Source organism: Artemia sp. Qi Xiang Cuo, chromosome 11 (assembly GCF_049724085.1).
Source record: "Artemia sp. Qi Xiang Cuo chromosome 11, ASM4972408v1, whole genome shotgun sequence".
In the NCBI taxonomy this organism is placed as follows: Eukaryota; Metazoa; Arthropoda; class Branchiopoda; order Anostraca; family Artemiidae; genus Artemia; species Artemia sp. Qi Xiang Cuo.
The window spans coordinates 9,621,539-9,646,139 of record NC_142804.1 but is presented as its reverse complement, the minus strand read 5'-3'; the positions used below and the strand labels follow the sequence as shown (position 1 = coordinate 9,646,139).

At 36.4% G+C, this 24,601-nt stretch overlaps 1 protein-coding gene across 1 annotated transcript in view; it reads right to left on the bottom strand.

Annotated features, from left to right (window-relative positions):
* LOC148946608 (protein LSM14 homolog B-like) overlaps positions 1-24,601 on the bottom strand; it is a 37,009-nt gene that overhangs the window by 5,626 nt on the left and 6,782 nt on the right. The window contains exons 4-7 of the mRNA XM_089096364.1: positions 20,000-20,153; positions 13,389-13,707; positions 7,651-7,859; positions 2,932-3,289 (exon numbers count right to left, since the gene is read on the bottom strand). Of these exons, the coding sequence (XP_088952490.1) occupies positions 2,932-3,289; positions 7,651-7,859; positions 13,389-13,707; positions 20,000-20,153 (1,040 nt within the window). The remainder of the gene's footprint in view (positions 1-2,931; positions 3,290-7,650; positions 7,860-13,388; positions 13,708-19,999; positions 20,154-24,601) is intronic.

Genomic DNA, 24,601 nt, shown 5'->3' with positions numbered 1-24,601 from the left:
GTAATTTATTACATTTTTGGCGTTATTTAGTTATGCATTCATTTTTTCTTCTTATACTGTAATTATTTTTTTGGTTTGATTAATTATTTGCATAAAAAAAGTAAGTAGCAGCCCTGTTGCAAGTGCTTTTTTGTATCTTTTCTGGGATGGCTATTGGTTTAGTTTTTTATGTTTTTGTTGAAATAAATTATACTTTTGTAATTTCTGTTCGTGCAAGGTTCGATTTCCGTTCGTGCAAGGTTTGATTTCCTTACAGATATCTATTTTCTTCTTTACCTGCCTTGAACACTGTTAAAATATAATACCGATATCAAAAAACGAAACATATCCTCTGCAAAAGATTAGTTTTAGGTTAGACTTACCATTTTTTTAAACTCTATTTGGATTAATAAAAATCTTCATTAGTAAAATTTCATTTAATTTGAGAATGAATTAAAATATTCAAGTGAGAGGTTCTGTCGCTATTTTTTGTCCCTCTTAGGACTGGTATCATTAGCGTAAATGACATCCCAGCCTTCCACGGCCAGATCTAGAGCAAAATCTTGGAAGAGGGGGGGGCAATGTGACAAGGGCGCCAATAATTGACCCAATTGACGAATTTATTTTAAAACGAGTGAAAAACAGAAAAAAATCAATAATGGATCCAGAAAAATCTAAAGGGTGGGGCAGCGCCCCCCCCCCGCCCCCGAATCCGCCAGTGTAGCCTTCAGAAGGATTAGAGGGGAGAGCGGACTCGAAAATGTCTTAACTTATTTCTGTTCATTTTCTGTTTAATTGATGTTTATTGCAATAATCGTGTTAGGTTGAACTTGTTCATAGTTATTCCTGTTCTTTTTACAGTAGGCTTCTCAATATAAGTTAATTCTCATTCTTTTCAGATCTAATATATTCTTGGAATCATCATGAAACTTGTAATCATTGAGCGTTCTTCTGAAATGTTTAATCAATACCAATCGATGTTTACTAAAACCATAGACGTATACAAAACAAGAGAAGGGAGGGGTTCGAGGGAGACAGGGTGGGTTATTCCAATACATATGGCAGCGTGATAGATGAGAGAAAGGAATAAAAAAAAAGTATTCCAGCCGTCCAAAATCGCGACATATTCCCAGCAATAAACAGATTTTTAGCAATCGCGGATTTACTTGGGCTATGTAGTAAAATTTGAATTAAAAGAACGAATTAAAAAAAAGGGACGTTCAACTAAAAACTGGTCTTCGGCAGAGAAGACAACTTTGAATTTTTTTCAGACATCCGTGTGGTAGTTAAACATCGTTCAAGACAGATAAAAAAGCAAATAAATCAACAATAAAAAAATAATAAAAAAATGAAGGTAAGTATGACGGCACTAGACCCTTAAGGTCCAAACTGGCAGCGCTGATCTCTGATCCGTGTGGTAGTTAAACATCGTTCAAGACAGATAAAAAAGCAAATAAATTAACAATAAAAAAAAATAATAAAAAAATGAAAGTATGTATGACGGCACTAGACCCTTAAGGTCCAAACTGGCGGCGCTGATCTCTGATCCGTGTGGTAGTTAAACATCGTTCAAGACAGATAAAAAAGCAAATAAATCAACAATAAAAAAAAAAATAAAAAAATGAAAGTAAGTATGACGGCACTAGACCCTTAAGGTCCAAACTGGCGGCGCTGATCTCTGATCCGTGTGGTAGTTAAAACATCGTTCAAGACGGATAAAACAGCAAATAAATCAACAATAAAAAAAAATAATAAAAAAATGAAAGTATGTATGACGGCACTAGACCCTTAAGGTCCAAACTGGCGGCACTGATCTCTGATCCGTGAGGTAGTTAAACATCGTTCAAGACAGATAAAAAAGCAAATAAATCAACAATAAAAAAAAATAAAAAAAAAATGAAAGTAAGTATGACGGCACTAGACCCTTAAGGTCCAAACTGGCGGCGCTGATCTCTGATCCGTGTGGTAGTTAAACATCGTTCAAGACAGATAAAAAAGCAAATAAATCAACAATAAAAAAAAAAAAAATAATAAAAAAATGAAAGTAAGTATGACGGCACTAGACCCTTAAGGTCCAAACTGGCGGCGCTGATCTCTGATCCGTGTGGTAGTTAAACATCGTTCAAGACTGATAAAAAAGCAAATAAATCAACAATAAAAAAATGAAAGTATGTATGACGGCACTAGACCCTTAAGGTCCAAACTGGCGGCGCTGATCTCTGATCCGTGTGGTAGTTAAACATCTTTCAAGACAGATAAAAAAGCAAATAAATCAACAATAAAAAAAATAATAAAAAAATGAAAGTAAGTATGACGGCACTAGACCCTTAAGGTCCAAACTGGCGGCGCTGATCTCTGATCCGTGTGGTAGTTAAACATCGTTCAAGACAGATAAAAAAGCAAATAAATCAACAATAAAAAAAAAAAAAATAATAAAAAAATGAAAGTAAGTATGACGGCACTAGACCCTTAAGGTCCAAACTGGCGGCGCTGATCTCTGATCCGTGTGGTAGTTAAACATCGTTCAAGACGGATAAAAAAGCAAATAAATCAACAATAAAAAAATGAAAGTAAGTATGACGGCACTAGACCCTTAAGGTCCAAACTGGCGGCGCTGATCTCTGATCCGTGTGGTAGTTAAAACATCGTTCAAGACAGATAAAAAAGCAAATAAATCAACAATAAAAAAATAATAAAAAAATGAAAGTAAGTATGACGGCACTAGACCCTTAAGGTCCAAACTGGCGGCGCTAATCTCTGTTTCGTGGCCCTTCAGCTAGGAAATGCAATAGGGGGCTGGTGGCCAGCCATCCTGCGTGAAATCAATAATAAACATGGATATGGAGGGACACAACAGCCACTGCCGGTTACGTTTAAAACTAAGACATTGCATAAACAAAGTATGACTGATTGAACAAAAAAGTCAATTCTTTATGATTGAACTTCACTTACATATGATCCTCTGCCACGTTCGCTTCTTCCTTCAGATCTTTCTATCCTTTCGGTTCTGTCGTCGTGTCCATCATAACTCCTTCCACCTCGATTGCCTCGGTAACCACCTCGACTCCCATCTCCTCTACTCCTATTGCGACTATCATAGCCACCGCTATAACCTCCACTCCTGTAGCCACCTCGGTAATTGTAGTTATCTCGGTAGTCTCTGTTATATCCATCGTAACTGTAGTTATTCCTATAGCTGTTGGCTCCACGGCTATAGCCTCTGTAGTTATAATTTGAGTTATATCCTCGTTGACTAGCTCCGCGAGGCTTTATGCCGAAGGTTTCACAATTCAACATCTTCTCTTTTTGCCTGAAAACAATTATCACTTAAAAAAGAGATGTCAAATAATTTATTCAAATAAAAAAAATGCATTTAATTTGCTTTGAGTAAATATGTGATTATTCATGAATTCTTTTGTTTTTAAGCAAGAATATGACATTTATAAGACTTTCACATTAATACGTTTACTCATTAAGCATTTTTTAGAGGGCACCGGGTGAAAAAAAACAGAGAGGGAGGGGGCGCAGAGAGGGAGAGGAGAGAGAGGGAGGGGGCGCAGAGAGAGAGAGAGGAGGGGGGCGCAGAGAGAGAGAGAGGGAGGGGTTACTAAAATTTGCCACGTGCATTAAATACCTCAACAAACCCAGAGATATAAAACACACCACTTTTAGCTTGGGTCACATGTGTACATAACTGTTCTTAAAGAAAAGTACAGTAACCGGATATCAGATTGGCTAAAACAAAAACAAGCATAAATATTAACTTTAAAACATATAAAAAGCACCATTCCAAATATCTTTTAGTTCAAAACGGTTCTAAAGTCCATTGTATTAAGCCTACAGAAGATCCATAAATCGTATTTTTTTTGTAATATTCTCTGATTTTTTTTTTTTAACCCCTGAAATAATAATCCCGAATTAGTCTCATTTGGTGTATTTAGGAAACTAAAATTGAAAATTACAACCCAAAATCAATCCAATCTTTCACCCCTTAGTTCTATGACTTAGTTCTGCCCTAGGAATGATGCATGGAACAGAAGGATGATATACTTATCTATCATTAAGTGAAATGACATCATTTTAATAAAATCGTAAAAAGGGCTTATGCCAGGTTTGCCTATCACCCGGACTATCTCTCTTAGCTTTTTCTACAATAAGCCATGGCTTGATGACCCGCAACTACTTGATTTTAAATGTTCCAGCCTCCTCCCTATATTCATATTTTTGGGGACCCTCAACCGTCAAATCAAGACCTACCAGAGCAGAGCAATCAATTCATTTTCCCCCACCTTTGTTACATTTGTGTTGCCAGGTGCACTGATACACATTCAACAGCCCGCCACGCCACGTATTTCTAAGCTAATATTTGATATTTATTTGCTTTGTTATGTCCTGCTAGTAACAAGCTCGTGCTGATCAGATGAACAACTTTCTGAATTGTTCAGCAGTTCTCGCGTTAAAATTCCAAAGAATTTCAAAGATCAAATTATACTTTTAAACTGGTATATGATATGTTATTATTCATTCCTTCATCAATCTTAATTGTATATTCTAGTAAGGGCAGTGGAAAAATCTGGCTAAAAAAAGAAGAAAAAAAGTGCACTTATAAATAAAATATCCAGTCCTAGAGTTAAAGGTTTTTTGTGCGTGCTGGCCGCGTACCCCCTAAAAATTATGCTACATTCTTAAAAATAAACTTCCAAGGTTATAGTTGCTCCTAATAGAGCAATTGATATAAGAAAATCTGGGTTTGAGATATCTTTTGCAACGGTAAAAACGGCAATTGCATCTACGTGCAGCGTAAACAAACCTTTTAAATTCATTTTCTTGGAACCAAACATCTAGAACTGTACGATACTCGATGATTCCACTTCAGGCATCTTAAACAAATATGTCCTTCTTTCACTTTATTTTATAGTTAATAAATAAAAACATTTCCCACAAAGATTAATACACAATAATAAATACTTAAAAAAAGAAAAAAAAATATCCTTGTTGTCATCCTACTAGTTATCTAAAATAGTTGGTTTCATACAGTTAATGGTACTTGTCTATCATAGCGACCACACCCAAGAAGTGAATTTAGGTTACTCATAATGAAATATGCCAAAATATGATGAAAAACATAATATCTTAGTAACAAAATTATCGAAACTACAACAGAGCATATGGAAAGCAGGCCGCCAATAAGGCATTATATTAAACACCCAAACTAACCAACTTTATATATTAAATGTGTAATTAAAAGATATACATGCATAGTGACTTGTCTCTCAGGCTAAGCTGATTATCCCGAGTGCACACAGAAAACCAGTCTTATTACAAATCAAGAACAAAGTGAGGTCACTATAATACACAAGTACCAAGTTAACTTACTCCTTGCAGTTAGTATAATAATAATAATAATAACTACAAGAAGCCATTTCTGCCCTCCCAAAGAATTTTGATAAATTAGTTGACGTGATTGATGAGCTGATTTTTTGTACCTGACATGAAACACTAGCAGTAAAACGCCAACATTACAGCACTAAAGACGGCAAATACGTCGTGTGGCATAATTCTATAATGACCAAATCAAAGTGAATGCTTACAACAAAAGATTTAAACCTAAAAGTTTTAGGTAAGAATACAACAACAAAACAACCCTAAGTAACAACCTCTGTTTTCAACTTAGCCTTTGGTTTATCAACAAGCATTAATTATAGGTAGGTAGTTTTATTTACGAAATAACTTATTCAGTAGCAAATTTTATAAGATGTAAGTAAATAAAAAAGTAAGTACGGTACTAGACCCTCAAGGGCCAAACCAGCGGTGCTGATCTCCGTTTCATGGCCCTTCAGCCAGGAAGTTCAATGGGGGGTTGGGGGCCAGCCATCCCGTGCTATCGCACACTCCTCCTGCTTACTTTCCCCGGATCATCGTGCCTAGATGAGGCACATCATACCTACAGGAGGCATATCAATACACTGATTGAAGAAGAGACCCTAAAACGACCTTCGAGGGCGGACTTGGGTCAAGTAATTTAGAGCTGGGTTGACTTTGGCTGAGCTTAGAGTCACGCCACTGGCCCCCATCCCAAACAAAATAACCGGCTAAGTCAGGAATCAAACCCGTACCCCTCGTACAAAAGATTTTATAAGATGGTATGATTCTTATTAATATGTAGGCTATTACAAACAGTAGTAGGATTTATTAGATGTTTTCCAGAGGAATTGTCAACGGGTTGGTTTGGGATACCTGTCTGACTGACCATGGGTACCCATCTATATTTCACACAGTACTGGACAAGTTCTGCGGATGAAGGATGACATATTCTCAAAGATCACCATTTTCAGCACACCATCTAGGGCCAAATAGAAAACAGGTCATCCCCGAATAGGGTAGGAAGAGATCGTAAGGAAAGATGAAAGGGAAGTTGGAGCTTCTTGAGAAGGTGTAAAGAGGGAGGCTTTGAATATATTAAAGAAGGAGGAAAGGCGTGCGTGGCTATTGGCTCAGGTGGCTTGATGCTGCATAGTTATCAGTAGTAGTAGAGTATTGCAAATATATACGCACACAGTGGAGATGTAGAAGGGACCGCATCCCAAACAAAACCGTAGCTCCTCAGTGTCAACTAACACATGCACCTATGTTATTCCCGTTGCCACAGTAATACTCCAGCCGATTTTCACACTATCATTCTGAAAATACCCATTTAAAGACCCGGAATGGCTACTGGTGCCAAAAGATAAAAAGACGTGGTTTATTCTAATCGTTTATATTTACTCAGAAAGAGGCCAATAAATGAGGAGAATATCGAGAATCTCTTTTAATATAGTCTTATACGTGTGAATGAAGACTAGACAAAATTTACTCTCCCAATTTTATATGAACTTCCTAAGGTGCAGAATCCGTATGACCCTTCTTATACCAACTAAAACAAAGTTAAGACAAAGCTTTTGGTTAATACTAAGTCTGACCAAATGTTCAAATAGTAAACACAAAACAGAAACGGAGTATCTTATGTATGTAAACAGCGTAAAATCAGTGTATGTACTAGCTCCTTTTTGTAATCCGCTACACGTCAGAAGCTTTCCAAAGAAAATCTGTAAATTAAAGTTTGGATTAGTAGAATTTTCCTTAAACCATGTCTCTTTGTCCAAATATATGACCGCTAAAATCCGGCAACTTTTCCCTCGTAAGCCTTAACAGATACTATATTCGATTTTCCGCTAGCATTTGAAACTTTTCCTCTTTTGCTTGCCAGTAAGGTTTCCTTTTTTCCAGTAAGGTTTCCTAAAATTTCTCCAAAATTTCCTTTCCGACAAGTTGTCCAAAAGTCCTTATAACAAATGGCAATAACCAATACCGTAGACGAAAAAAGTCGCAGATAAAATTGTTCCAAAATTTAGGTCGTACGACGTTGGTATTAAACCAAAAGCAAGAATTTATGCAAGAACTCTATGGTGATTTTGAGTAGCCATTTAAAGGGTAGGGTGAATATGAGATTTCGAATGGGATTCAAGATTTTTTGTATAGCACATCTCTAATATGGTACTGCACAGCTCTACTATAAAAAAGGTGATACACCAATGAGGTTTCTGACATCCTCCTTTGTTTCTTTATTGCAGTATATACTGCACATCTTTACTCTACTATAATACTGCAAATATCTACTATAAAAAGACATACCAATCAGGTTTTTGGTATCCTCCTTTGTTTCTTTCTATGGCTTCGCAACTAATTGTATCAAAGAAAGACTTTTCTTTATTGTAGCATATTTGTTCAGAAACTGCCTTTGCTCCCGTTCCTACTTCTTTATTCTCTTCAGTGGATTCCGTAACCTCACCGTTATCTTTTACTGACTCAGAGCTAGACTTTGATGAGGCAGAATCACTAATCTGAAAAAAAAAACTAAATATAAATGATTAATAATCAAATAGAATTTTAAATGATTAAATCAGACGATCAAATAGAGGTGGTCCCAATAAAAAAACTCCCATAATTATAGGAGACAAAATATTTAACACACGATATAGAAACCGTCCTATATGTATTCATTTCATTAATAGTTATGGTAATGGCCATTTCATTAAATCCAATACATTTTGAATCATTACTGGCCATTGTGACGTTCTACAAAAAGAAAAAAAATAATCAATAAACCAAACAAGGGTCATGTTAAACCATTGTACCCCCCCCCCCCCCAAATAAAATAAGAAGAAAAAACGTTAAGCCTCCAGTCTTGTCGTTAAGACAAGACTGCGCTAAGCCCTCCTAAATGCTAAAAAACAGAAAAAAAAGCTTTTCAAAATACACTCCTTTTGTCTTTTATATATACCTTTTTCTTTTTTTTCTTTTTTTGCGACGAGGAGCTGTTGGCAAAAGTCTTAACAGATATACGTACTTTCAGAAGGAAGGAACAATTTTATGTTATAATTGTTTGTTTTTTTTTTAATTATAAACATGCATTTGATTCATATATTATAAAAGTATCAGTAAAGGCAATATCCTTGCATTTTTAAAACAGTTCCATAGACCATAAAAACCTTTCCATTTAGAGTTCAAACAAAATGAAAATATAGAAAAAAGTGAAATTTTTTAACACGACAATGGAAAAAACAACAAAACAACCCTTTTAACTATTCATAGGCAACGCACTAGCGCTGCCTAAGTAAAGAACGATGTAGGCACAATGTGTTTTTTTTTCTCCATACCCGGGCACTTCGTATCGAAGGAGTTGTCGTAGAAACTTCGAAAAGGGCTCATTCGATTAGAAATTCAAGTGGCTAGTGCCCTTTTTAACAGTCAAAAGTGATTGGAGTGCAACTAGACCCCCCCCCCCACCACACCCATCATTCCCCCAAACACATCCAATCAAAATTTTGAGATAGCCATTTTGTTCAGCGTCGTTGATTTTCAAATAGAAAATATCTTTTGAGGGAGGACACTCCCCCACAACCCTCGGGGGAAGGCTTTTAAGTTATGCCCTGAGGGCATATAAGTTCAATGTTAACACAATGCACAGTTTATTATTTTTTTTTCTTTAAATCAGGGCACTTCATACAGAAGGGGTCGTCGTAAAGACTTCAAAAGGGGCTCATTCGATTGGAAATCGCGAGTTCTAGTGCCCTTTTTAATAGTCGAAAGTGATTGGAGGGCAACTAACCCCCCCCCCCTCACGCCAATCACATCCCCAAACACATCCAATCAAAATTTTGAGATAGCCATTTTGTTCAGCGTAGCTGATTTCTAGTTAGAAAATGTGTTTTTGAGGAGGACACTCCCCCACAACCCTCGGGGCAAGGGTTTTAAGTTATGCCCTGGGGGCATATAAGGTTTTTATAGAAGGTGTTGTCGTAGAAATTTCAAAACAGGCTCATTCGATTGGAAATTCAAAGGGCTAGTGCCCATCATCCCCCAAAACACATCCAATCATAATTTTGGGATAGCCATTGTAATACTAATATTTGTAATATTATTGTAATATTATTTGTAATATTGTAATATTTTTTGTTGTTGTTTAGACCAGGACATTTCGTATCGAAGGAGTTGTCGTGGAAACTTCGAAAGGGGCTCATTCGATTGAAAATAGAAAGGGCTGATGCTCTTTTTAATAGTCGAAAGTGATTGGAGAGCAACTAATCCCCCTTCCACTCCCACCCTCTCATTTGCCCATTATGTTTAAAAACTAAATGTTGCCTTAAGATTAAATCAAAATGCACTGTGATAATGCTAATTCCCAATAAGGCATCTCAGCATCATCCCAAGAACGACTGAGGGTATTATGTTCAAACTTTCGAGGCTACTTCTGCTCTTAAAATTTAACCAAATCAAAATAATGTAAGTGTATCAAAGCTATCAAAAGAAATTAAACAGATTTTTTTGCGAATGGCATCAAGTTTTCCATCTCAGGTCCACTAGAGGAGGTATGAAACTAAGCTAAACAGTACTATTTGTGTCCAGATTTTTAAAATGGTGTATGTTGGTAAAAATTGCTGAAAATATTTCTCCAGCATACAAATAGCAGGCCAAACTATAAAGTCTTAAAAAACGAAAAGATTTAAAGTGTTGTTTCCTTTTTCCCTGAAAAGACTATGTCAATATTAAACGAACAGAAATTAATTAAAAAAAACTTTTTCCACAAAACCTTTTCGAGACTAAAGTACCCGAGACTGCCTCCCCGATTGTTAGGGTTACAGAAGGCGAGAACATAACAAAAGTGGGAACAGGCAAATTATCCTTTGCCGCCTAATTTAATTGTTTACAAATGTCAAACACATTATCTTCATCCTTTGCATGTTTCACACATCGGCTCTGAATATTCAGCTCCTTATACAGAAACTCTTTAGCACTGATAATAGTACCATCATAAAAAAACACAGCTTTTCAGATAATCAGATCAATTTTCGCACCATCAAGCATGGATCTCGTGTCAAAGTTCAGCAACGGATTTTAAAATAATCTTCCTATTTTGATCGGTCACTGCACAGTTTAATTATCATAGCCAGGGACAGTCTAGTATTCCAATCAAAATATATATTTAGAAGGTCAATTTAATATGTTGGTCAAATAATGTAATCCAAGTTCAAGGTGAACTATTTTCAAGTCCAGATCTGATTATGAAATTAATTCAATAAAAACCATAGGTAATCACAAATGTCTTACTTTATTAACAGTTTTACTGTATGAATGAGATTATATCTGAAAAGAGGTGTTTGCAGTATGAACTCTCAATACAGACTGACCAATGTAGACTACTATAACCTCTCTAGTTATAGTAGTGAACATTCTACAGTTGGGTTTAAGTCCGACTACAAGAGCAGGGTTTTCAATTCCACAAACTGGACTTCAGGTCTGGGACTCACAAATCAGACCTCAAATTTTCAAAAAATACCTTTTTCTTTAAATGAAATAAATAAAAAAAAAAACTTCTTTTGCCTTGAGTAGAAGAAGAAAAGGTTTTATTAAAAGAAATAAACAAATTAACAAAATACCGAGATTAATAAACTTGTATGGGCAGACATCACCCTTTACAAAACCCCATATACACAATCGCTACCTGCCATCCTTACCCGTTCCCGTCCCAGAAAAAAAAACTATTAAAAGAGTTCTCTTTCTCTCTCTTGCTTTTCTCAGAGTTTGTAGGTTGTGCTTTCTGTTTGTGTGTCCCAAGTATTTGTGCGTCAAAATTTATTTCTTTCAATTAGAGTTGCACTTACTTGTGCGTAAGCACTTAATCAACATATCTACTAGGTTTCAAAGTTTCGTTCAAAACAAATACCCCTTATGTCTAACATAAGAGGGTAACCCCCACCCCTACCCTACCATCACCCACAAAGTAAAACAACACTTCGGATGCATCGGCAAGTTGTCAAACCTCCATTTAGTTGTTATCTCCCCCATTTCAGAGGGCTATAAAATTTATTACTACAATAATTAATAGACGCCCCTGGTCTATATCCATAGCATCCATCAATCGTATGCCCGTGCTAGCATGATCAGTAAGGATCACAGTAATGCTCCTGCTCCTCTCCATGCCAGGAGCCATCCTCCAGGAATTACTTCCCTCTTCCTGGAACTATAGTCGGTATATATATATATATATATATATATATATATATATATATATATATATATATATATATATATATATATATATATATATATATAAAACTTAATAATTTGACCTGGGGGACTGGAACCCATCCTTTTTAACTACATGTTCTGATTGTTAAATCACCCAAAAGCCTATATTTTAATTTTTTCCAGCATTTTGGAACAGTTTCTCACATTATCACTTAAGGAAGAGCTAGGGTTGCAACCGAGTGAAAAAAATATCGCCAGATTTTGTGATTTTTGGTTGATTTAGTGATTTTTTCGGCAATATAAAAGATCACTAGAAATAGTGATAAATCACTAGGGAGTTGCGACTCTGGGAAGAGGTTTTCTTGAAATCTTTGGATTTGACACATGGGCCGACCCATAAACACAACCCAACCAATCAATATTTACTGTCTTAAACGAGTGGTTGACACACAAGCCACACAGCCACTACTATTATCACACTCTCCAAAGGAATTAAGATTTTTCGATGCTATACGGACTACACTTGATATTACCCTCTTCTAGGTCGTGGGTCCTCGGTAGGAGGCCTCAAATTCTATTCTTATTTACGGGAAGAGCTCTGACCATTACACACATATATATGCGTTGCAATTTCCAATATTTTTCGCATATGGGCAGAATCTTTACCATTATGAGGGGATTTGTTCAACTGATGACTGACCTGAGAGAAACTCAGTTGTTTTCAGAGATAGACTCTTTCATTATTTCTTGACCTAAGCCAGATATTTTCCCTTCAGGTTTCCTGGGTCTTATTCTGCCAGTACACATACTACCCTGGTCTTCTCAATTAATGTAATCCTCATATAAGGAGAGTTTTGTCAACGATTGCCACCTTAGCATCTATCTTCTGTATATAAGAGGCAATGTTTGTCAAAGAAGTCAAAGAAGTATCCCATTAATTTACGATCAATTGTCAAATGAAATTACTTTCACCCCCATAGGCATCATTCCTACAAAGAAATAAACATTATATCTAGATTTTGAACTCAAACAGATTTTTGAAAATGTTTTTGAAAATCTTAAAAATGAGTAAAAATCGGTATCTTAAAAATTGATTTTTAATGAACATGACCTCCCAATTACTGTTAGTGGTAGCAGTAGGCGCCAAATTTCAAGAAAAAGAAACGTGGGTGAAAAAACAAATCAGCAAAAAACCAGCTAAAAAACATCTATTACCAAACAGTTTAAGAAGGCGTTACTTCCCAGTGATGGTGTAATTGCATTTGGGAATAAACACTGTCAATGTTTGAATTGACATTGGGGCTCACACTGACAAAATTTGGATAATGCCCTAAAAACCACAGTTTTTAAACAACCAAAAGAAAAAAATCTTAGAAATTCGCTGTTTTCAGGTTTGAATAGTTCAAAGGTCAAGGGTGTAAAATGTTTTTATTTAATATTTTATTTATTGATATTTAGTTTATTAGTTCTTTAATGACTTCTGATGTGGGATTCTTTTTAGCGGTGCTGTTCTTAGACAACATTCTTCCATGCTACCTTCTTGATAATAAACACAATATCACACTGTAATTACAAAAAACTTTCTTGGGATGAATGTTAAGGTACTGATGCCCCCCAACCCCCCGCACAAAACCATTAAAAAAAAAAAACAGATAATCAGCTTACTATCTTTGTCTAAAAATAATAAAATGCAAAACAAGAAGAAAACAGAAAAAAAGAAGTCTAACTCCCTTGAATAGTTAACTGTTCTTCGTTTTATATCGTAAATTTTCGCTTCTCGATTTTTTTTTTTGTTTTTTTTTTTACAATTGAATTTTTTTTTAAGCGATGGAGACCAATACCTTTGTCTTCCCAAGCTGTTGAAGCATTTTCTCAAAATCCTTATTGGCACGTTCAAAGTCAAAGTCCTGATCAAACTTGAGTTTCGTTGGGCCACTGGGTTTAGGTGTCGCGCCTACATTTTGAGGGCTGTCTCTCACTTGATCTCGGTATCCTCCACGAGTTCTGGGCTCGTAGCCTCCTCTGTTCTCATAACCTCCTCTAGAATCGTAGCCTCCTCTGCCACCACCATAGCCTCTTCCCCGGTATCCACCCCGCCTATCTTCATAATCTCTCTGGTAGTAATTTCGGTTATATCCATCGTAATATCCTCTGGTTGGCCTACAAAAAAATTGCTGTAAAATAACTACAATAATAATAATTATTATATAATAAATAACAATTTACCAGGAAAGATAAAGTAAAGCCAAAACTTAGAAACTGAAACACTTACCATATATGGAACCCAAGGAACACAATTTTTTTTTGTCGCTGCGTTTCAACTGCAAAGATATAGCCTTTATGTATGCACTAATCGCGTTTCAGCATGTCTGGGTTATTTTTCAGCTATAAAGAGTCCAAAACACCCGAAGAACCTATCTTCAGGACAGCACCCCTCCATTCAAATACTAGGTGTTGGAGATGAGACGCAATGATGAGATGAGGGCAAAACATTTAATAAAAAAAAAAAAAAAACAGCATTCATTTTTTAACTTACTTCCCGGAAAAAGAATTTTACGAACAAACCGATTCAGGGTTTTAGATGAAGATTGAAATTGTGGTTAATTTTCCCACGATCTATACTTGCAAACATGCCATCATAACAGCTTATTGAACCAAAATGAAACTAATCAACCGAAAAAAGGTGAAGAGGTTTTCCTTCTCGGCGACTCCACGAGACAACCAATCAAATGTTTTTAACACCAGGACCTAATACTTAAATATCTTCTAAATCGTTATCTCTAACTCAAATATGTTTCACTTTTCTTCCTAGACACTGTAAAAGGAATTCTTAGGAAGAGCTGCAAATTCTTAGGAAGAGTTGGGTCTAAATACCAGTTTGATAATTAGAAGCTCTGATAGTCTTTGAGTGGGTTTTAAAGAATGGGAGGCTGCCCCCTAAAATATGGAGAACCCAACACTTAAATATCTCCTGAATCCTTCTGTCTACCCAAAATATGTTTCCCTCAATCAAAGACAAAGTACAAGGAATTCTTAGGAAGAGATGCAAACATGAGACTAGGACTTGGGCCTAAATACCAGCTTGATAGTAGATTTCAGAATTTGGAGCTTTGATAGTCTCTGAGTGGGTGTTAAAGATTGGGAGACTGTCCCCTAAAATATGGAGATCCCATACTTAAACATCTCCTGAATCCTTGTGTCTACCCAAATATGTTTCCCCTCATTCCAAGACAAAGTACAAGGAATTCTTAGAAAGAGATGAAAACATGGGACTGAGACTTGAGCTATAGCTTTCAGAATTGGGAGCTTTGATAGGATCTGAGTGGTTTTTAAAGATTGAGAGGTTGCTCCCTTAAGCATGGAGAACCAAGCACTTACATATATCCTAAATCTTTCCGTCGACCCAAAATACGTTTCCCCTCATTCCGAGACGAAGTACAAGGAACTCGTAGCAAGAGATGCAAACATGGGACTGGGAGCGTTGAGGCTAAATATCAGTTTGATAGTAGCTTTCTGAATTTGGAGCTCTGATAGTCTCTGAGCAGGTTTTAAAGAATGGGAAGCTACTCCCTTAAATATGGGGAACCCAAAAATATTTCCTGAATCTTTCTGTCTACCCAAAATATGTTTCATCTCATTCCAAGAAAAAGTACAAGCAATTCTTAGGAAGAGACGAAAACATTGGACTGAGAGCGTTGGGGCTAAATATCAAATTGATAGTAGCTTTCTGAATTTGGAGCTCCGATAGTCTCTGAGCAGGTTTTAAAGAATGGGAAGCTATTCCCTTAAATATGGAGAACCCAACACTTAAATATCCCTTGAATCTTTCCGTCTACCCGAAATATGTTTCCCCTCGTTCCAAGTAGACCCCGAAGCCGCGCCGAAAATCGGCGGAGCGCCGCCGTAAAAAAAACGGTAGCGCGCCACCGAGCTGGCATCAGCGCGCGGACGCCACCACTGATTCTATCGGTGGCGGTGTCGGTAAGACGCTGCCGTTTTTTTTTTCTCTTTTTTGCTTATAGATATATACCACTCGGCTTCAACTCTCATCCTGGGTAATCTGTTTATTAAAAATAAATAAGGTCATCTTGGGCTCGCCTTGTATATCGGGTCATAGGAAGGAGAAGAAGAAATTTTCTTGAAACAAAAATTCTACCTTCCACCTTAAAATTTTTTTCATTTTTCGTTATGATTTTTTGGATGAAAAGAGGTATGTAAAAGAACATTAGGCAATTCAGGATGTTGTTATAGGCCGCGCACTCGAGATGTCTAAGTAAAGAACCATACCAGGGCAATTCGTATCGAAGGAGTTGTCGTAGAAACCTCAAAAAGGGCTCATTCGATTGGAAATTGGAATAACTAATGCCCTTTTTAATAGTCGAAAGTGATTGGAAGGCAGCTAACATCCCGTCCAATCTAACTGTGTCCCCAAACACATCCACTCAAAATTTTAAGATAGCCATTTTGTTCAGTGTATTGATTACTGATTTTCAAAGAGAAAAGATGTTTTTTGAGGAGGTTAGTACCCCAAAACCCTTAGAGAACGGGTTTTGTAGTTATGCACTGGAGGTCTATAAGAACGATGTTGGCACAATGTATTATTTATTATTTTTTCCTTTAGACCAGGGCATTTCATATCGAAGAAGTTATCGTAGAAACTTTGAAAAGGGCTCATTCAATTAGAGATTGGAGTGGCTTGTAAATGATTGGAAGGCAACTAACACCCCTTCCAAGCCCACCATTTCCCTAAACACATACAATCAAAATTTTTAGAAAGCCATTTTGTTTAAAGTAGTTGAAAGTTCTAGAAATTAAGTCTTAGAGGATGACACCCACCCTCGCAGCCCTTAGGGTACGGGTTGTAATGTATGCCCTGGGGGCATATACGGTGTTTATAGAAAGCGTTGTCGTAGAAACTCAGACAGGGAACATTAGTTTGGAAATCGAAAAGCCTAGTGCCCTTTTTAATAATCGAAAGTGATTGGAAAGCTTGACATTTTTATAGAAGAGATCGATGTGGGTGTAATGTATCATTTTTTTGTTGTTGTTTTTGTTTAGACAAGGGCACTTCGTATGAAATAAGTTGTCGTAGGAACGTCGAAAAGGGCTCATTCGATTGAAAATAGAAAGGGCTGATGTCCTTTTTAATGGTCGAAAGTGATTGGAGGGAAACTAATCCCCCTCCCACGCCCACCCTCTCATTTGCCTTTATATTTAAAAAGTAAATGTTGCCTTAAGATTAAATCAAAATGCACTGTGTTTATGCTAATTCCCAATAAGGCATCTTAGCAGTATCCCAAGAACGACTGAGGGTATTATGTTCAAACTTTCAGAGCTTCTTCTGCTCTTAAAATTTGACCAAATCAAAATAGCGTAAGTGCTATCAAGCTATCAAAGAACGTAAACAAATTTTTTTTTGCGAATGTTATCAAGTTTTCCATTTCAGGTCAACTAGAGGAGGTATGAAACCAAGTTAAACTCTACTATTTGTGTCCAGATTTTTATAAGGGTCTATGTTGTTGAATTTTGCTGAAAATTGTTTTCCAGCATACAAATAGCAGGCAAAACTATAAATTTTTAAATAAACGAAAAGATTTAAAGTATGATTTTCATTTTCCCTGAAAAGACTATGTTAATATAAAACGAAAAACGAACAGAAATTAAATTTAAAAAAACTGTTTCCAAAAAATAAGTTTTTTCAAAGAAAAGTAAAGAACTCCATTAAATCAAAAATTAGCAAAAATAAAATCAAATAATCTACCAAGCGTGAAACTACCACAAATCAGCATCGATAAATAAATGAAACCCAAAACGAGCAGAAATTACCATAAATAACCGATTCAAACTCAAAACGCGCAGAAATAACACAAGTTGGGCTCAAAGCCCCTATACCTTCCCAAGGCCAGAACATAATTTGTACTTTACTGACAAAAATACAAATGAATGTGCATTGTCGGTTCAATATACATATTCTGACATTTAGTAATAAAAATGTTAATATTATTTAATTTATTAAAGTTATAAAAGTAAAAACATTTATATTTTTCAGTAAAGTGAAAACTTTGTTCTGGCCTTGGGAAGGCAGAGGGGGTTTTGAGCCCAACTTATGATAATTTTTGCTCGTTTTGAGTTTGACTCAGTGACTTATTGTTATTTTTGTTCGTTTTGGGTTTCATTTATTTATTGATGCTGATTTGCGGTAGTTTCCCGCTTGGTAGATTATCTAGAGCTAGTATAGAAATGTATCTATAGAAATGAATTAAATTTTTTGCACACTTAGCAGAGCACACCGAAGTTGAAGTAGCCTTAAACTTTGACTTAAAACGGAATACCAATTCCTTCAGAATAGAATTTCGAAGGTTAAGTTCGTGATGATAAGAAAAGAGGGCAATGGTGCAGTTTGGTTCCTCCTGTAGTGCAGTCCGCAGGAGTCCTATGGTAAAGGTGCAGGTTTGTTCTCCCTTATAAAACAACTTATTTGAGCAGATACAAAGAAGAAGCCCATTTGCGGCATTCTTCGGGACCCCAAGGTCCAGTACTAGTATCAGATCCCGCTAGTGGCAGTTTACGTCAAGTTCTGGCTGTACCGGCCACATGTGCCCCAGCTAAACGGCTTTTTAGCACGACAGGACTGATAGTGACTGCAAAAAGATCAATGGCTCCAGGCAGAGTGAACAAACTGACTTTTTGTTACATTAATTGTAACTGAAGTGATGTAACCGCTGATTTGAAATTGTTGGTGTTGTTAAGCCATGGTATCTGATTTGTATACAGTTTTTTTTTCGATGTTGTTATTTGTTTTTTTTTCACTTCCTTTAACAACATAGGTTTCCCTGGGTCTAGTGGCTAAAAATGAGAATTCTACTTGGTCTGATCGACGGTGAACATAAACACTTTCCGCACGGCACAAAAAATTCTTGTTTTTGTCATATTGTTCTTGTATGTTTTTAGCCAACCATTTAAAAATCCTTACTAAAATCGAGGTTGAACGTGCTTGATGAAGTGGAACTTTTATTATTATTTTTAAACAGAAAAATCGGCGCGCCGGGGCGCCCCGCTGGTCTAAAATCGGCGGTGCGCCGCCAAAAAAATGTCTGCTCGCCTGGCGGCGCGCCGCCGCCGATACTAAATCACACATTCACCGCCGTCATTTCGGCGCGGCTTCGGGGACTACTTCCAAGACAAACTACAAGGAATTCTCAGAAAGAGATGAAAACATGGGACTGGGACTTGAGCTATAGCTTTCAGAATTGGGAGCTTTGATAGTATCCAAGTTGTTTTTAAAGATTGGGAGGTTGCTGTCTTAAATATGGCTTTTATTTTTTACATTCTCATATAAATGCAAGAAATTGCAAATATTTATGTTCTTTCCTTAGCAGCACAGATTTAACGTCTGTATCATGGCTGCAGCAATAGTTGCAGCATAGAAAAAACGAGCCACAGCCCATAATAACCAAAAGTATTAATTTTTTAAACTGTTTAGTGCAAAAAAATATTGAAGCTGATTCAGGAAGGGTAACTATAATTTTGGTTTATGTCAATGATGAAAGTTTAGTCCAAAAACAAATTTATGGGAATTTAGAAAGATAGTCTACAAACCCTCAAAAATGGTGCCAGATCGAAATAAAAATTAGAACACTAATGCATCCTTTTTTCTTCACCTGGGCACTGGAACAACATAGAACTGTTTAAGGACTCTTTCGAAAATAAATTGCTACATCTACGTGCTTCATTAATAAAAGACATAATACTTAATATAAATGCAATTTTTGAAAACATTCTATTATGGAAATGAATAAGTTAGCCATAATGTCAGTTACCCGATCCCCCACCAATAAAGGCATGAATGGCAAAGATGAGCTATACATCTACCCAAATTCTACTATCGATAGACTCTGAGTAGGCTGGCTTTGCCAAAATATGTTCCAATTCTTTCCGAGACAAATTATATGCAATACTTAATAAGGGATAAATATTAATTGTCACTGGGATTAAATACCAGTTCAATAAGATGACTCTAGGAGCTAGAGTGTTTTTCAGACTTCAGTAGTCTAGTAATTAAGGCTAATAAAAGACACTTCTTTTTTCGCTATTAACAAAAGTCCCTGACCTTGGATTTTCAATAGTTATTAAAAGGAGCGATAATTTTATACTTTGTGATCCACGGTATTTCAACATACTTTATATAATAATTAGAGAAGGCATCCTTAATATCTCCTCTAATAAAGAGAAAAATAATTAGAAATACTTAAATTAAGAAGAATACTGGTGCTACAAAATTATTGAGACTAAAAATAGACTTTTAAATTTGTATAGAATCAAGTCTTTGACATGTTTCTTCATCATAAATTCATTCTCTTATGTCATCAAAAAAGAAGTCATAAGAAAAACCCGAGAAAAAAAAAACACAAAATAGGCCACAAGCCTCTTTATTTTAATGGAAAACCACTACCTTCTGTAATCGTCCCTCCTTACACCATTTGTAACTCCTCTTGAGATCGTTTCTTCACCTTTACTATCGGATTCGCTTGCTTTACGACTCTCAACTTCTGGTTCTGAAGAAGGCAGTGGCGTTGAGGCTTGGGACTTGGATACTCGTGCAGCGGCTAAAACAAGAAAATCAGGTCAGTCAGATAAAAAGAAAAAGCTGCCTTTCATTGACCTCTTTTCAATACTTCCAGTGTTGTGGCTTCAAAAATGAAATCAGATTAGTAGAATAAAAAGAAAAATAAGTGGCCTATCATTAGCCCATAAATAGGGCTGCAGGGTGCCTCTGAGATGTGTTCTAAGGACCCCATTTTGACCCTGGCGCCACGCCGGCGCACCGACCGAACAACGCCAACGAGAGGCTCGGTTTACCACCTCCGAAGTGTCGCAACGCCGCCGGCAGAGGCGGCAGCGTTTGGTTGACTTTGAATTAATTTTGCGGCAATTCTTCATTGTGTCAATCGCCAAGTCGGAGCTTTTCTTTTCTCGTGTGGTTAAGCATTTCGATTTTCCTGATTAGGAATCAAGCACGGCTTGAACTACCCCCGAATTTTCGGGGATTGTCACTCCGAAAAAAAATTGGTTCCCCGAATCCCCGAAAATCACCCAATCACGGTGCCACTCCTAGGGATTTATCACAAGTGACTATCCCTGCCAAATATTACTTTGTATACGATAATTCTTCACTACCCTCTTATTCATTAATTTTCGTCTCTTGTGTTACTTTGCATATAAACCAGACTGATACAATTGCAATATACACGGTTCTTCATATGTTAACAAAAGTATCGTCTTTATGAAATTAAATAAAAAAACAAGATTTTTAACTGAAAGTAAGGAGCGACATTAAAACTTAAAACAAACAGCAATTATTCCGTATATGAAAGGGGCTGTCCCCTCCTCAACGCCTCGCTCTTTACGCTAAAGTTTGTCGAGGAGGGGACAGCCCCTTTCATATATGTAATAACTTCTGTTCGTTTTAAGTTTTAATGCCGCTCCTTACTTTCAGTTAAAAAAAACTTTTTTTATATTTAATTTCTCTAAGTGACAGAGCTGAGATATTAAATCAGATTTGAGATTCATGAAATAAAACTGGAGTTAAGAGAAGATTCATAAATTACTTCCTTTTTTTGTATTTTTTTTTTTAATAATCTTGCTACGGAGGCCCCCTTTTCAATACCTTGCTCTTTACGCTTAAGCTATTAAAATTTTTAAAAAAGATTCCTAGATCTATTCATTCATTTATATTATTACTTGTTGTATGTTTTTCTGTGATTGTTTATTTAATTTCTGTTCGTTTTGGGTTTCATTTATTCTTTAATAGTAATTTCTGGTCGTTTTGAGTTTGAATTTCAGAAGATATTTGTATCTGCTGAGCTAAAGTTTAAAATGAGCTTTACTTTTCTTTGAAAAACTTATTTTTCGGAAAGTTTTTTTTTTAATTAATTTTAATTAAACAGCCCCTGTGTTTCAATTTTAGTAAACAGTCAAACTTTAGCGTAAAGAATAAGGTGTTGAGGAGGGAAGCCCTTCATATATGGCATAATTTTTGTTCGTTTTTTAAGTAATTCCACTAAATCTGGCTCACCCTCTATGAAATATACCCCTCCCCTTCTAGGAACTTTTCCGTGGAAATTTCATCCAACATAAAACGCACCCCCCCCCCGTTAAATTACCTCCAGACAGTTCCTTCCTCGCTGAGAATCCCCCCCCTCTCTCTGTAAAATTGCTTGTGGACGATTCACCCTGAAAAATTCTCCTTAGTATTTTTTCGTTGGAATAAGACTTTAGACAATTTCGGAGACCACACTGCCTTTAACAGTGTTTTACAAACAGTGATAGAAATTCACAAAAAATACCAGATATTTCGGTCACATATGCAGTGACCGTCATCAGTAGTAAAATGACGATCACGGCATATGTGACCGAAATATCTGGTATTTTTTTTGTAAATTTCTATCACTGTTTGTGAAAAACTGTCTATTAAAAGAGTTTTATCCCTATTTGAACCTTTATTTATCGTAATAAGACTTTAATCTATAATCGGTTTCCCAGTCACTCCAGAAATGCCCCCTTCCGTGGAAATTATTCCCCAGAAAACAAAACGCGCGGAAAAAAGCCCCCGGATAATCCCCCCGGAACATCTCCAAATAAAAAATTTGGCAAAGAGAATGTAAGACAATTAGAAAGAATTTCGTATAGTAATTCTGTCAAAACTCCCAGTGTAACATTCCCCCAGAATATTCATTCATCAAAACTTCCCTCCCAAAGGAAGATTCTATCCTTAGAAATCCATCCCAAGCATCCCCCCCCAAAAAAAACAAATGGCCGTATACTTCCCAATAACCAATACTATATGTAGACAATGGACGAAGTTCATAACTTGCAGCCCTTCCCCTGGGACTGTGGGGGGTCATTTTACACCTAAAGATATAGTTATAAGATTTTTGGACTATGCTGAACAACTTTTTTTTCGATCCGGTGACTTAGGGAAAAAATGCTGAATATGATGGTACAATTTTCATAATGATTCTATAAAGTTAGGGGGTGTTTCCCCATTTTTCTAAAATAAGGCAAATATTCTCAGGCTCGTAACTTTTGATTTTTGAACTTTTGATTTTACACCTAAAGACATAGTTATTAGATTTTTCGATTATGTTGAACAAATTTTTTTTCGATCCGGTGACTTTGGGAAAAAATGAGCGTGAAAGGGAGCCTAGTTGCCCTCCGATTTTTTAGGTCACTTAAAAAGGGCACTAGAACTTTTGATTTCCGTTAGAATAAGCCCTCTCGCAATATTTTAGGGTCGGAATCGACCACTGGGTTGATACGATCACCCTTGGGAAGAAAAATCAAACAAAAACCCATTTTTCTTCTGGCAAAAAAAATTCACTTTTTTGCATATAGGAGCTTAAATTCTACAATAGGGTTATCTGATACGCTGAATCTGAGAGTGCAATTTTCATAAAGATTCTATAAAGTTAGGGGTGTTTTCCCCCTTTTAGGCAAATATTCTCAGGCTCGTAACTTTTGATGGGTAACACTAACTTGATGAAATTTATATATTTGAAATCACCATAAAAATCCGATCCGATTTGTGTGTGCCCCCTTTTAATTAGATTCCTTGGATCTTATTGAATGCCACATCGAATCCTATTATCTATTATTTCAACTATTATGCAAGGGGTCTGAAACACCACAGCCACTTCGGTTCTACCAGATTTCTACTTCTCTTGATGAATAACGAAGAAGACCAGCGTCCAGCCAGTGACTTGCGAAGTTTTTAACTCATGAATAGGCCCAGATCTGTTGTAAATTCAAGCTTGGATTTGAGAGCGACTGATGAAAGTATTAATGTTTCCAGTCAACATTAATCGCTCTGGTGAGGCAATGCCATTTCACCGGCGGCGGCACGAAAAAATCATCGATGGCGGCGCACCGCTGCTATTTTTTAACCCTACCGCCGCCGGCCCTCCCTTATCGGCGTGGCGCTGGGGTCTAATCCCCTTCGAGGAAAAACTAAAAGATAGTGGCATAAAAGTGCACTATTCCAAGTTTTCAGCCTATTAGCAAATTATCATTTCATTTTTTGTTTCACTACAGTATTTTCGACATTACCATTAATTCTCTACTGTCACCTCTGTTTCGATTCTCTGATATTCAAACCAGCAATTGCAACAGTAGGCACTTGATGTATCATGGAAGCAGATAAAATTTAAATATAGAAAACTCAAATAAAAAAACATGACAGTCGTTCCTTGAAAAAAAAAATTGGAGAATGGTCAATAAAAAAAAAAAAAAAAAAAAAAAAAAAAAAAAAAAAAAAAAATGGTTTCTATTGTAACCCAGCCCCCATGCAAATCAATACTCAATACACGGGTAGTAATGAAAAAAAGCACAATTTCGGTGGGATACATGAATGAGCAATGTTTACAATGGAGTACATATGATGATTGTTATTTGCCTAGTTGTCCATAATCGTTTCAGCTAGAAAGTAACACGATAAATATTTGTTACGTCTTACAAGTTACATACGGTGAAGTTTGAGCCAGCTAGACGAGTCAGATAAGGGATGCTAGGACCCACTCTTTAACCAAAATGAATATTTGTAAAAATCTTGGCGCAACATACAATTTAAACAATCAAAATGTAAGAAGAACAGTTTACAAGCATAAACATATTAGCAAAAGAGTTAGCAAGGGCACATTTATGATTTTTGTCCAGGAGGGGGGGGGGTTACAAAAAGAACTTCACAATACGCATCATAACTTGTTTTTATGCAGTTTTGTTACATTTTTACGAGTCGGACAAAAATTCCGGGGGAGGAGGGTTCAAACCCGATAACACCATCCCCGGATACAGCCTTGATTGCTAACCAGTTTCCTAGCAAACCACTTTTTTCTGTCACTTTCCTCTACTCTATATTGTTGATAGCTCTAATTTTGGCTCCTCGCATGACGTTGTTCAAAGTTGAGGTATCGTACCATGAGTACGTGAAACTTCCAAGAGAAGGAACTGGCACTACTGTCGTAAATAAAATCACCAGCGCCATCAGACGCTTTGCAGC